Source organism: Amblyomma mixtum, chromosome 1, assembly GCF_055824585.1.
Source record: "Amblyomma mixtum isolate Tamu chromosome 1, ASM5582458v1, whole genome shotgun sequence".
Taxonomy (NCBI): domain Eukaryota; kingdom Metazoa; phylum Arthropoda; class Arachnida; order Ixodida; family Ixodidae; genus Amblyomma; species Amblyomma mixtum.
In genome coordinates this window covers 166569544-166584234 of record NC_143012.1, presented here as the reverse complement: position 1 = coordinate 166584234, position 14691 = coordinate 166569544, and the positions used below count along the sequence as shown (strand labels likewise).

Here is a 14691-nt window from a genome sequence, read left to right as displayed (position 1 = left end):
GGGGTACAGTCTCCTGAGCATGCGCCGAATAGAAATGTAAAAATCTGTTATGTGTGCATTAAAACGTCAGTTGAAGTCTAGCGTGCTGTCCCGTCGGTTCCTTTTGTCGCTGTCCTTGTACTTTCCACGCTAGTTGCAATGTCGCAGTCACTAACAAACGAGGAGCCCATCGGCCGAGGATTGACGACTTCCTCGACCGCCACCGTTCATGGTTTCTTCCCTCCACCTTTCAACCTATCGCCACGGTACGGATGACAGATTCGGTATGGGGGCTAAGGGTCCGTGGTGGCGCCAAGCACCAACACCTCGTTACACAAGGTGCCCCTGCCGGAAATCGCGGAGGATACCAAACCTCCAAGTGGTGTCGTATGCCTTTTCAAGGTCGAAGAAGACAGCGAGGCAGTGTTGTTTGTGTATGAAAGCCTCTCGGACAGTATTTTCGAGGCGAACTAAGTGGTCTCTTGTGGAGCATGCCTTTTTAAACCCGCACTGATGAATGTCAAGGAGTTCCCGATATTCAAGCACGAAGGTTAGCCGGATATTTAATATGCTTTCAAAAGACTTGGCGAGGCAGCTGGTAAGAGCGATTCGTGTATAACTGCCAGGTGATGTTGGCTGCTTACCAGGTTTCAGAAATGGCACTATAATGGCTTTTTTCCAAGCTTCCGGAATTTTTCCTAGTGTTCAAATTTTGTTAAAAAATTTCAAAAGTGCTTCTATTGAAGGCTGTGAAAGATGTGCTAGCATTTCATAGCGTATTTCATCGGAGCCTGGGGCAGTCTGTATGCCGGCAGATAAAACTCTGTTTATTTCCTAAATTGTGATTAATCTATTGAAAGGTTCAGTTGTGCAACCAGTTATTGGAAGTTATTTTTCTTAGCTGTGTTTTTTGTATCTTAAAAATGATTCTGTGTAGTATGCGGAACTGGAAACACGTGAGAAATATTCACCCAGGATGACTGCTTGCTCTTCTACACTTGTTTGTGTATCAGGGGCTGTAAGAAAAGGAATTGTAAAAGGGGAGAAGTCGCCATTTAATTCACGAACTTGCCCCCACATTTTTTTGCTTGTGATTGAACTGGTTATGGACGATATGTAATTTTTCCAAGAATCTTTCTCGGCATTACGACGTATGCGCTTGCATTGGCTCTCGCCTTTTTAAAGTTTATAAGGTTCTCGTCTGTGGGGTATATTAGAAAAATTCCCCAGGCCTTATTTTGTACCTTTTTTGCCTCTCTAAATTGGCTGCCATACCACAACTTGTGGTTGTGTCTAACCACCCCAGAGGACTGAGGGATAGCCAGTCGTGCCATAGAAATTATGCAGGATGTGATCATTTCATTTAGTTCATCTACATTTAGGTGATCCGCAAATATTTTTTCTTGAGAGGCTTTTTCCCAGTCCCAACAGCTCCCAGTCCGCTATGTGAAGATTCCAGCGACGTGGTTCGCTTGGGATGACTGATGGTGATGACGACAAGCTGATTACTACTGGAAGATGATCGCTTCCCTAGGGGTTGTCAAGGACATCCCATCCAGAATACATAAAAATAGACGGTGAACTAAATTACAAGTCTATACAGCTCAATTTTCCTGAGCTTGGAGAACAGTATGTGTTTTTGCCTGTATTGAGCAGGCAGACATTATTTGACAGAATAAAATCTTCTAAACTACGACCCCTAGTATCTCTGTGTACTTCGCCAAAAGCGGAGTGAGCATTAAAATCACCGACTACCAGATGGCTCTGGTAGCTGTTCTAAAAGTGTTGCTAGTCGTGCAGTGTTACTGATAGATATGGCTGTAGATATACCTAGCATATGGTAATTGTTTTAAAATGGAGGATGGTGACTGCAACAGCTTCATATTTGGCTTTAATCTTGATTTCGCGCGTTGCAACTCCACTCTGCACAATAATAGCAACACCTCCTGAGAGCCTGTTAGCGTGCTCTCGGTCGTATCGAAATACTTTATACTTCCTTAGGATATTCTGGTGTTTGGGACTTAAGTTTGTCTCCTGTAGGCATAAATCCACATGAGAAAGTGTGTTTAGAAGTTCTTTTATGTCCGAATAATTATTTAATACTCCACGGCAGTTGCAGTGTATAAGGAAAGCCATGTTGGACAATTTTGGGGAGTGTAGTTAAGAAGTTACGATACTGGTTTTGGGGGTGCCATTACCGGGCTCTTATCTTTTCTTTTTCTTTCAAGAGAGCTGCGCCGCCGCTGCAGCGGAGGCGAGCTCTCCGTTGTGTCCATCGCCTCGCTAGGGGCTCTGGAGGCCCGCGGAGATCCCACGGGTGTGCTGTTTGCAAACCTCTCCCGACTGGGGGAAGCCTTGCGGACAGCCGACTGAGGGGCCGGCAAGCCCTTTTTGAGGGGTGGCAGGGTAGCCTTGGCTGCGCCTGCCGGGGACGGGGAAGGCCCTGCCTCAGGCTTTGCCTGGGCATTGGCCGGAGATCGGTGTGGTGTGCCGCCCCTGCGCACCACATCAGAAAAATTTGTTTCTGCAGTGAAAGAGAATGTGTTGATGTTGTGTGACAGTTGATTACGAGCTTCTTTGAATGAAATGTTTTCTTTTGTTTTTAGAGTGATTATTTCTTTTTCAGTTTTCCATCTTGGGCAGGATCTTGAGTAGGCGCGGCATCTCCTTCCCAGTTTGCTCGGCACAGGGCTGCGGCTACTCAGTTCTCAGAAACATGCTCGTGTGAGGCGCATTTTGCGCAGGTTTGTCAACTACGGCAACTCAGCGACCCATGGCCATATCGCTGACAGTTGAAACATCCTCGGGGGTTTCGGATGTAATGTCAGATTTGATCTTCAAGTAACCTACTTCGATATATTCAGGGAGGGTGCTGGAGTCGAAAGTGAGGACGAGATGTTTGGTTGCTATTTCTTTGTTTTCTTTTCTGATTTTGATGCAAAGTACATTTGTGACATTTTGGTCTTTGAGACCCGCAAGCATTTCCTCTTCGGTCAGGTCGAGAAAGTCAAACTCTGATATCACACCACGAACGGTGTTCAAGGATCGGTGTGCAGTAGTTGTGACAGGAATGTCCCCTATTCAAACTGTGCTGGACACTTTGGAGTGCTGTTTGCTGTCTTTAATTTCCAGAAGCAGGTCACCGCTAGGCATTTTTGACAACTTGTAGCCCGTGCCCAAGGCATCGGTCAGACATTTGGAAACCATGAATGGGGACGATTTTATGGCATTTTTTTCAGTTTCACTGTGGACAATGTGGTACTTTGGAAATGTTTGTTTCGTTTTTTGAAAGCACTGGGCTCTAAGGTCTTCGGTCCGCACTCTTTTCGGGGTGCGATCATTGTTTGCTGTAAGAGAAGCCATAAAAAATTATGTTCTTCGGCCATGGTGGCAGTCACCCACCATTGAGCCCAACCAGGGGACGGGACAGGAACTTGAAAACCAAGCCCTGCCCACGCCAGCTGTACACCACTGCTATAACCAAATATGACGCAACTCAGGGTAGTTGGTCACACAAGGTTAACCCTAGCCGCCTATGAAAAGTGAAAACACCGAGAAAAGAGGAGGAGACAGGAGAGTTGTAAGAAAGGAGATAGGAAAGTGAAAGATGGAGGGGAGGATAGGAAAAGACGACTGCCGATTTCCCCCGGTCGGGTCAGGCCGGAGGTGCCGTCTACAGGAAGCTGGGGCCAAAGTGGTGTGTTGCCTCCGCCGAGGGGCCTTAGGGGTCCAAACTCTCGGCATTGGCTCAACCACCAGGATCCCCTTTTCCCCGGACACGGCGATGCCACGCACGGCTAAGCGTGGGTGCTCGGGTCCGTGGTGGCGCACTGCTCACCATCATCCCCCTGCGGTGATGTTCCTGCGGATGCTCAGGTACCCGTGGTGTCGCAACTCACCAACGTCTGCATGAATCAGACGCCGTTGTGGGGCCCAGAGCTATGAGGATATCGCAACCGAGCGAGAGCGTCTACGCGAAGTACGTTCCCGAGCATACGATATAAAACCATACTATGCCGTGTTCAATGGCAAGGCACTTTTAAACGCACCCAAGAAACCGGTGCGGTTGGCGAATGTTGGGTCCGGTATTTTTCCCGGATATCCGAAATATCTTACAAAAAGGCAAGTTCAATAAAGCCTCCAAGAAAGCGACAGTCTGTACCCATGTGTGCCAAGCAGGCAAGCAAGCGGTCCGCAATAGCCGCTGCCGCAGCGCCCTCGGGGACGCCTCGTGGGAAACAAAAAGACGCCGATCCGTCATGGAGCCCTAAAAAAACAAAACAAAAAAACTCCGAACAGGTGGATGGAGTACATGATGCGTGTCAGCTGATCAAGGAGCATGCCCTTCTTCCACGATCAAACTTTTAGGCGGCTCCTCACTTAAGTCTTCATCGGCATTTATAGCGCTAAAGTTTGTTCCGTGCACTGGTTCAGGTACTTAATATTCTAGTTGTTCAGCAATCCCTATGCATGCAACGGCGGCGGAGCAATGAATTTCGGCTGGTGATCTCGTGGCTAGTTTCCACCCGCTGTACATTTTGGTGCCGCAAAACATGGTACGACATGCCGGTAAGATTTATAACAAATATGCAGCTGCATAATTTGCCGGAACCTTGAACGATCCATGGATAATTTCGTGCCTTAACATTATTGAGGTAAACAAGTCGCTTTACCATGCCAATAGCAATTATTCTCAACTTACATCCGCCAATTCAAATTTAGAATCGCCTTATTAACCTCTTCGCCTGCACGCCAGTCTTTCCTTGGGGGAGACAACAGCTCAGCATCGTTGGTGTCGGTATAAAAGTTCAACTTAGCAGGAGGATCGCCAGGAGAATTTTCCCTAACCATTTTCGCATCGCGTAGCTAAAAGTGCACTAAATTAGCTATTAAAACGTCCTTAATGTACAACTGGTTTCCTTTCAGTCTATGTGCCCGTTCGTATATCTGTGGAGGCGTTCGGCAACGCAGCACAAGAGCGCGGGTTCTATTCTCGGCTGCAGAGGCAATATTTCTGATGCAGGCGAAATGTGGAAACGCCCTTAAGGTTTTTTTGCCCATTAAAGAACCCCAGTTGGCTGAAGTTAACCATGTTCTCTACATGGCGGGCATCATCTCACAGCGTCGGCGTATTGGACTGCTCAAGCAATGTCTGAATGTATGCGGACGTTCTTTGGCCCAAATGTGAAAGAATGCGCGTTGCGGCCGACCTTTTATATTTAAGAGTCGGTATACTCAACTATGCTCTCAGCATTCGTGCGGATGAATGGAAAAAACTTTGCAGTGAACCCATTTCGATAACGAGCTGGTAAGGATCGCAGGGCAGCGACCTCGCTGCTCTTGCACCCATTCCATGCAGTCCCAGAAAATAAAACATGAAGTCGCCCAAAATTATTCAGTGGCGACAGCAGTTTCAATCATTTTGTGCCTTGCCGCACATGAAGCGCACGTACGCGCCGCGGCACCGAACGAACGCGCAACACCTGCATTACGGCCGCCGCAGCTTGGAGACTAGACGGGCCCCCATCGTAAGGTGGGATCTGTCCGCGTTCGAGAGAAGCCCAAGGAGCAGCGAACAAGATCTGGTCGCAGGACGCAGGGTCAGCACCTAACATATCCTAGGAGTGCCTATTTCTTAAACAGCCATATGGGTTGTCAGCGACCAAAGAAACGCGAAGAAAACTATTCCAACGGCATCAACAAAATTTAGATGACACTTGCCCTCTTTCTTAACGTAATGACGCAATAGCATTAATGGAAGCCTTCAGCCGCCTGGAGTCATCATTCTTACCAGCTCGTGGACACAGATACTAGTCTTTTGACCATCACATAATGCACAACCTAACCTTAACTTTACACTTAAATAACTTTACACTTAGATAGAATTGGAGATCCCTCCCGCGCAGTTACTCCTCTGTCGCCTATATTGTGCCTACAGGCCCATATATGTTGAATTCTTCATTCTCTACTTCACACTCATAGGTTGCGGCAGTCGTCATATCACTTCTGGCGAAACAGTTAGGCGATGCGCCATTGCCCGGCGCATCAACCACAGCCAGCGCTGGTGCTTGTGAGACCCAGATTGATCTTGCCGTGCAACCATTCGCGACCATTCATTAACTTAAATGTCACCTGCTAGCGTGAGAAGTTTGCTGACAAGTCGGTGGACAGGTTGGGATGACGTGACAAGGTCATGTGACTTAGGTGGCAGGTGGATGACTTTGCTTCTTTCACGCCGGTGCCGCCGATGACGACAACGCCGATTTTTCTGGTGAACGGGGTCTTTAACTGTATGATCGTCTTAAAACTAAACTGAACACAACCGAAACTGAATTTTAACTGTATGGCGCCAAGACGACTGCGTAGAAGCGTTAATAAACTGCATCTGCGTTTAGTCTTCAGCAGGTACTTCTTTGTTCTCGTTTTCGGGGCTATTACAGGGTTGAGATTTCATTCCAGTCTTCTAGGTTAACAATAAGAAGCGAGCTAATGGCTTCAGCACCCGCCTCGCGAGCACGAGCCGCACGGTTCAATCCCCGGTGTAGCGAGGTACACACCGGTGATGCAGTCGGTACAAGCTTTCCCCGTGCCTGCTGCTTAGCTTCTGCAGAATGAAATTCATGAAAAATGGGGCTTCGACCACCCCTAAGAGGGCCTGCGCTTGCATTTTCTTCAATGTTTTGGACGAACCAAGAAATTCAACTGCGCAACGAGAGATCTCGCATAAAATAGTTGTGAAACAGCTCTGCAGTTATTCTGAATAAGTGAGCGGTGAAAAGAGCCGTTTACGCTGGATAAAGCCTAGCTTCATAAGCCGGTAGATGCCTTGGTTGCGGACAAAACAACCAGGAAATAACGCGTTCACAAGAAAACAGTCCAGCGTCGTCCTGTCCATCCCTTCTCGTGAACGCGTCCTTTTCTGCTAGTTTTTACCGAAACCGTGGATAAAGACAAAAATGTAAGCGGACAAGAAGACGGGGACAAGTGAGATAGAGACAGGGCAAATGGCAGGATTACGTCAAAATCATTAGCAGTCAACTAGCCCAAGATACAGCTTTGTGGATAAAGGTTGTAACAAAAAGTCACAACTCGGTTACGAGGGTGAACACGAAAGTTTGTTTCCTCAGGTGTGGCAGCAAAGAATTTTTCACGGATATGATCTGGTTTTTTTCTTGCAAAGGCAGACAGCCAAAGCTGAATCCGGATTTTTCCCAGTACTACAGTGATAATATGCACAGGGTTTCGGTGGGATTTGGACCAAACAACTCCTGTAGCACAGGCGGACGCCCAAGCCTCTAGGCCACTGGTCGCCTCCCAAGCTCTCTCCCGCTTTCATTCTTATAGGGGGATTTTGGGTCTCTCCGCTTTCAATCTATTAACCTAGACACGTCGCAGGTGGCACTGTGAAGGCCAAAGATGACAGTGTCAAATAAGGAGCGAGCTAATTCGAACTAACGCTCTACGATTCCTAATGAGCATCACAACTGATTCACTTGTGGCACGGTTTTATGAAGCTTTCGTTAAAGGATAATCCCGGTATACTACAATCCGATTAGTCGAATAATAACCCAAACAGCTGTCGATTACGCAAACGAAACGGTCTAAAAAAAAGTCGGAGGAGACAGTTTAGCCTGCTTAAGTGTGAGAAGGCGTAATTCCGCTGGTTCACTTCGTGAACGCAGTCGTCGCGCGCTGCATCGTGATGTAAAGGGATGCCATGAACCTTGCAATTCTACTTCTGCATGGCTATATGTAGCCGGCACCGCGACACCGACGCTACGCCGCCGCACCCCTTTTGACCTGCGCGTTAACTTTGAAAGCAGACGCCGCCGTACTAGGGCCCGCACCCGCCTCCCTCACCAGCTACCGCATGTCGCGGCATTCGGATGCGCCGAGCGTCTGCATGGGGTTATTCTTAACTTTACATCCATATATTTTTGGGAGTCCTCATACGCTTCTTGCCTCTTTGCGCAGTGGTGCAGCGGTTAAGAGGTGCGCCACTGCCTTGCAATTGCAGGTGCTGCCACTAGGGGCTTTTATGCGATCCAGGTTGTGCTTCAGGAGCAACCTTGTGTGACAAGTCATTCATATAACCGCCACCTGCAGGGTTGCATAAGGACGCCATCCCTGAGGACGACCACCGAGTGTTAACACGCGATGGGTTCCGCTGAATGGGGCAAATAAGGCGTATGCCGTAGTAGTACAGAGGACGCAAATAATGCGTGTGTGCGTTCCGAATGTACTTCTACGCTTTCCTCTTGAGCCAATTCTGAAAGCCACGTATGGAAAGCCTACCTAACAGGCCGGTCACTCACTTGCCAACGGTCACCTTGTCCCTGCTGTCCGCAAGCCGTACCGCGTCACTCATGGTATACGTTGCCATGGTCCGAAGGCGCGGAATGTGCAGCTCCTCGAGTGATGCGCAGTCGCGAGCTGCGAGCAAGAGACAGTGCATCTCGCGGGTGGAGAAGGCGAACTTGACGGTGAGGCGCCGCAACGACCTCGTCGCCGCGAGACCACGCAGCAAGTGTTTGACGTGCCAGCTCAACCGATCCACCCGCACCTGCGAGTCAATGAAACGTAATGCTACATTGTTCCATAAATCGTAGCCCTGAGCAAACTTTTAAAATTTCACATCACATCAGTGACTTTTACGCAGCAGGAATGCACGTTTCCACAGAACACTTGTAACACGGACGTGGAAATGCAGCAGTCGTATGATAATGGCATTGTTTCATTGTTGGGCGGTAACAATGCTTTGGCGTTTGGCGGCAAGTGTTCAGCATATTGAGGCACAGACGTAAAATCTTAGAGGATATCAATATGTTTTTAACTGTGACAGTCCGAATGCATAAAAAACAGGTTATAAGTCACCAAGCACGACCACACATATAATGTAAGTGGAGAGGAGGATTTGACTCTCCATTACGCCACCTGACAACAACGGCAGGTCGCAGCTGGCTCTTACGTGTGCTAACTTAATCTTGGGACAAGGTTCTTCCCACTGTAGCAACCTTCCTGCCTCTCCTCTAGAAGGGGAGGAGGTGGATTTATCTCTCCATTTTCTCACCTGCCCACCGCGGCAAGTCGTATCTGGCTCTTTCTTGTACTAACCTTGGAAGGTTTGGCTTGGTTTTATGGGGCTCAACGTCCCAAAGTGACTCACGTTATGAGGGTCGCCGTAGTGGAGGACTCCCGATAAATTCGACCACTTGGGGTTCATTAACACGCACTTACACTGCACAGCACACGGGCCTCTAGCATTTCGCCTCCATCGAAACACGACCGCCGCGACCGGGGTAGAACCCGCGTCTCTCGGATCAGCAACCAAGCACCATAACCACTGAACCACCGTGGTGGCAGCAACCTTCTACAGTGGCAGGGCTCTCCCTCCGGCAGCTACTTTCAGTCTCACTCTCTGTCCTACAAGAGGAGGGGATTACCTCCACTTTGTCTCCAATTAACCGTGACAGTTGCAGCTGGCTCTTTCAAGTACCAACCTTGGCAGGGGGCTGCTGCCAACTTGCGGGTGGCGAAGTGACAGCATAATAGCGACAGCGTAACAACACAATCGGATAACAATTTCGAGGGGGCGCATTGGTGGCGCAAGCCTATCCCGCAACGCTATTCCTTGGTGATGGCTACAGCCATCACCTTCAGCACTTAAAACCAACAAGGGAAGTTATCACACATAGTGACGGACTCCCAACAAGCCTGAAGAAACTACCTTGCTGGAAAACTTCACGGAAGGGGGAGAACACTATTATTACATTCTCAGGCTCACAGAGAATAACAAGGACACCTGGCAACGAAGGCCTAGCCGGAAACAAGGTAGCGAATGATCTAGCCGGAGTTCTTACAAATCCGGCGGAGCCCAATCCCTACCCCATCCCCTTTTTGTGACCATACGGTGACAGGCTAGAGTTGTGTTGTGTTGGGTTTAATGGCACATAGGCAGCTAAGGCCATCATGCGCCAAACACAAGGTATAATGATTTCTGTGCGATTGAATAAAAATGGGAAAAGGTGATCAGTGGTGTAAAGGGCCTAAAAATGGCTAAAAATGGCTAATGGCTAAAGGTAAAAGCTTTAAAAAGGTCAGGTAGCCTCAGCGGCCATCCTTGGCTGGGCAAGGATGTCGAGGACCCCGACCAATCAAATAAAAGCCTCAGCCCTTTCTTCACGAGTGAGGAAGTGGCTGAGGGACATCATGCGAAGCTATGGGTCATGATTTATATTTTGTTGAGCAAACCTGCTTCAATTAAAAACTTAAGAACACAAGATACGTCCACAATTGCATTAACGCCTATGAGTAGCGCTGGGTGGAAAGGAGTGGTTTGCTTGTAAAACAGAGAAAATCACATTTTCCTTAGTTTTTCTAGTTTCAAACATGAAAATAAAATGTGGTTAACTGTAAGTTCACCTCGACATGTACAAACTGGTTTATCTTGTTTCGTGAGCAGAAAGTTGTGCGTAAGGTGCGTGTGACCCTTTACGGAGACGGCAGATAATGACTTCTTTAAAACGTTCTTGGTGTACACATGACTTTCATTCTCCTAAAACAGGTTTTACCAAATGTAGTTTGTTTATTTCACTATTCCAAGCAGATTGCCATTTTTGCCTTGCTTTAAGATTTACTAAGTTTATGCAGTCTCGATGCGGCACATTTACATTTTTTATTTGCTTGTCACGTGCTTGGGCAGCGCATAAATCTGCTCTCTCGTTGCCTTTTATTCCCACATGACTTGGGACCCAACATAGTTTTATGTTTTGTCCTTTAGCTGTGGATGTTACTATGTTGTGTGTGATCTCACCGAGTAGAGGAGTGATAGCATTTCGAGAGTGGAGAGCTGTAAGCACACTTAAGGAGTCTGTGTAGATAATAGTGTGTGTGAGGTTCTCGTTTACTATTTTTTCTATGGCAACACACACGGCGGCGTAACATTCGGCAGTGAAAACAGATGCACACTGTGGAAGTCTTACTGTTTCCTCCCAATTCCCCCGTACTACCGCGCTTCCCACCTAAACATCTGTTTTTGAACCATCAGTATAAAATTGTGAAAAGCTACTGTATTTTTCTTTCAGTGCAAGAAATTCTTGTATGACATGTTGTTGTGGAGTTTTCTTTTTACGGAACTGTGTAAGAGTGAAATCGCAGATTACAGAAAAATTGTACCATGGAGGTGGTGGGTCTCGTCTTCGGACAATGTCAGGTAGTGTGTCCTGCATATCGAGATTTTGGCACATCTCTTCAAAACGCAAGAGCAGTGGCCTGGTAGCTTGAGGTTTGTTTGCAAATATTATTCTAGAAGGACATTTTGTTACAACCGGATAGCAGATGTGTTTTGGTAGTGACCGTACTTTAAGGACATATGCACACGTTAGAGCAGTTCTAATTTCCAGTGAGGGTTCATTTGTTTCTACATAGAGGCTTACTATGGGGGATGTCCTGTATGCACCGCATGAGAGGCGCAAGCCTGAGTTGTGTACTGAATCTAATTTTTTTAGGTATGATGGCCTTGCTGAGCCGTACACAATGAACCCATAATCTAAGGAGGAACGTACCAACTAGCGATATATGTGCAGAAAACATGTTCTATCAGACCCCCAATGTTTCCTTGAGAGCACTTTGAGTATGTTTAAAGATTGCGAGGCTTTCTTTTTTAGTGTGTTCATGCGCGGTAGGAATGTAAGTCTTTTGTCGAATGTTATGCCTAAAAATTTATGTTTTCCTTTTACTGGCAGTATAGTTCTGTTCAAATGTAGGGTAGGGTCGATCTGCAAGCCTCTTTTTAGTGAGAAAAGAATCGCTACTGTTTTCTGTGGGGAAAACTTAAAACCATTTCTATCTGCCCATATCGCTAGTCTGTTTAATGTTAGTTGTATTTGTCTCTCACAGGTTGATAAGCTGGAGGATGTACATGCAATCTGAAGGTCATCGACATAGACTGAATACATAATGGACTTTGGAATTAGGTTTGCTAGCGAATTCATTTTTATGATAAAGAGTGTAGTGCTTAGAATGCATCCCTGCGGTACTCCATTTTCTTGAATGAAGTTCCTCGAAAGTGTTGAACCCAGGCGTACCTGAAATGAACGGTCGGATAGAAAATCTTTCAAGCAGTTCAGCATCCTTCCACGGATACCTAGATATGCTAGGTCGCGGAGAATGCCAAACCTCCAGGTAGTGTCGTAAGCCTTTTCGATATCAAAGAAGACTGCCAGACAGTGTTTATGAATGAAAGCTTTTCGTACTGTGTTCTCAAGGCGGACAAGATGGTCAGTTGTTGAGCGTGCTTTTTAAATCCACATTGGTGGACGTCCAAAAGTTCACGGGATTCGAGGATGAACATTAATCTAGTATTCAATACGCTTTCAAAACATTTTGCAAGACAACTTGTGGTGAGTGCTACAGGCCTGCAACTATCAGGGGAAGTTGACGGTTTTCCATGTTTCAGGAGAGGGACAATTATTGCTTTTTTCCAGGTGTCCGGTATTTTTCCTGATACCCATATTTTATTAAAAAATCTTAAAAGTGCCTCTATGGCAGGCTCTGAGAGATGGGCTAGCATTTCATAATGTATTTCGTTTGGGCCAGGTGCAGTCTGTTTACCGGCTGACAGAACTTTATGGATTTCCTGAAGAGTAATTGGGTTATTGTAAGGCTCGTTGGTACTGCTGTTTGTTGGGAGCCTTTGTTTTTCGGCTGTGTTCTTATACTTTAAGAATGACTGTGTACAATGCGAGGAACTGGAAGTTGTAGAGAAATGTTCTCCCAGTATGTCTGCCTGTTCACCGATGCTTGTTTGGGTACCAGGGGGTGTCAGAAAAGTAATTATGAATGGGGAGAAGCTGCCATTTAGTTTACGAACTTGCTCCCACATTTTTTTGGAAGTGATTGTACTATTTATGGATGATATATAATTCTGCCAGGAAGTTTAATCAGCACCGCGACGTACGTGACGTGATTTTGCTCTCGACTTTTTAAAACTGATAAGGTTTTCTTGTGTTGGGTATCGTCGAAAAATTCCCCAGGCTTTATTTTGTTTCTTTTTAGCTTCTTTACATTGTTGTGTATACCAGAACTTCTGGTTTTGTCTTACCACTCCCGAGGACTGAGGAATCGCTGGGCGCGCAGCAGCTATGATACAGGTTGTGAAGATTTCATTCAGTTCGTCAACGCTAAGGCTATCGGAATATATATTATCCAGGCTGGCCTTTTATCGAAAGAGTGACCAGTCGGCTAAGTGTAGTTTCCAACGGCGAGGTTTACTTTGGATGATTAAAGGTGACGATGGTATGCTGATAATTACCGGCAAATGGTCACTTCCATAAGGGTTGTCCAGGACATCCCATTTAAAATCTGTAAAAACGGATGGTGAACTAAAAGATAAATATAAGGGGCTAGTTTTTCCAGTACTTGGGGAGCAATAGACGTGCTTTCCTGTATTGAGTAGGCACACGTTGTTGCACAGTATAAAATCTTCTAAAATGCGACCTCTAGTATCAGTTTGATCACTTCCCCAGAAGGAGGAGTGGGCATTAAAATCTCCGACTAAAAGATATGGCTCTGGTAGTTGTTTTAAACGTTCTTCCATGTCCTCAAGTGTTACTGTTATATGTGGTTCAAGATAGATGGAACATATTGTGATCATTTTAAAATGAAGAACGGTGACTGCAACAGCTTCATATTTAGTCTGAAGTTTGACTTCGCGAGCTGCAACACCACTCTGAACAACGATAGCAGCGCCTCCAGAGAGCCGAGATGCTTGCTGTCGGTCGCAACAAAACACTTGATATTTTTTCAGAATGTTTTTGTGTTGCGGGCCTAAATTAGTCTCTTGTGAACAAAAAATGACTGGGGAAAGTGAATTTAAAAGATCTGTTACATCACTGTAGTTTTTTATAAGTCCTCTACAGTTCCATTGAATTAAAAATGTCATTTTTGTTGTTTTTGTTGTTTTTTTTAAGATTGAGTTGAAAACTAAGTTTCTGGCTTTTCGGGTCCCGTTATTCTAGCCCATCCTTTGCGACGCTCGAGTGAGCTGTGCCGCCCGAGCGGGACGGACGTGCCAGGGGTGACATCCATCACCTCGGAGGAGGTGCTGGAAGCCCGCGAGGAAACCGTGCGTGTGCGGGTGTCAGGCCTCCCATGGCGGGGAGTGGCCTGGTTGTCCGCCGACTCAAGGGACGGCTGGACCTTTTTGGGAGACGACAGGGCAGCTTTCGCTGTCCTGCCTGGGGCGTTGATGGCGCTGCCTGTGTCCCAGTAAACGAGACTTGGGCAGGCGCCGGATTGCGGTGGGATGCACCGCCCCTGCGCACCACATCCGCGAAGTTTGTCCTGGCTGTGAAGGCGAATGGATTAGACTGTGAAAATCGATTACGTGCTTCTTTGAATGAAATGTTTTCTTTTGTTTTCAATGTTATAATTTCCTTTTCCATCTTCCATGATGGGCAAGACCTAGAATACGCTGGGTGTTCGCCTTCGCAGTTTGTGCAGTGTGGTGATGCTTGACAATTCTCGGATTTATGTTCTCTTGATAAACATTTTGCACATGTTTGATGGCCACGGCAACTTTGGGAGCCATGACCAAACCTCTGGCAATTAAAACACCGACGGGGGTTTGGAATGTAGGCGCGAACTCGGATTTTTTCATAGCCAACTTGAATAGATTCAGGGAGTGTGCTACAGGCAAAAGTGAGTACTAAG

At 46.7% G+C, this 14691-nt stretch overlaps 1 protein-coding gene across 1 annotated transcript in view; it reads right to left on the bottom strand.

The window, feature by feature from the left end:
* The window catches only part of LOC149369695 (uncharacterized), a 97290-nt gene that overhangs the window by 44001 nt on the left and 38598 nt on the right, over window positions 1–14691 (bottom strand). The window contains exon 6 of the mRNA XM_089576289.1: window positions 8295–8542. Within this exon, the coding sequence (XP_089432415.1) occupies window positions 8295–8542 (248 nt within the window). The remainder of the gene's footprint in view (window positions 1–8294; window positions 8543–14691) is intronic.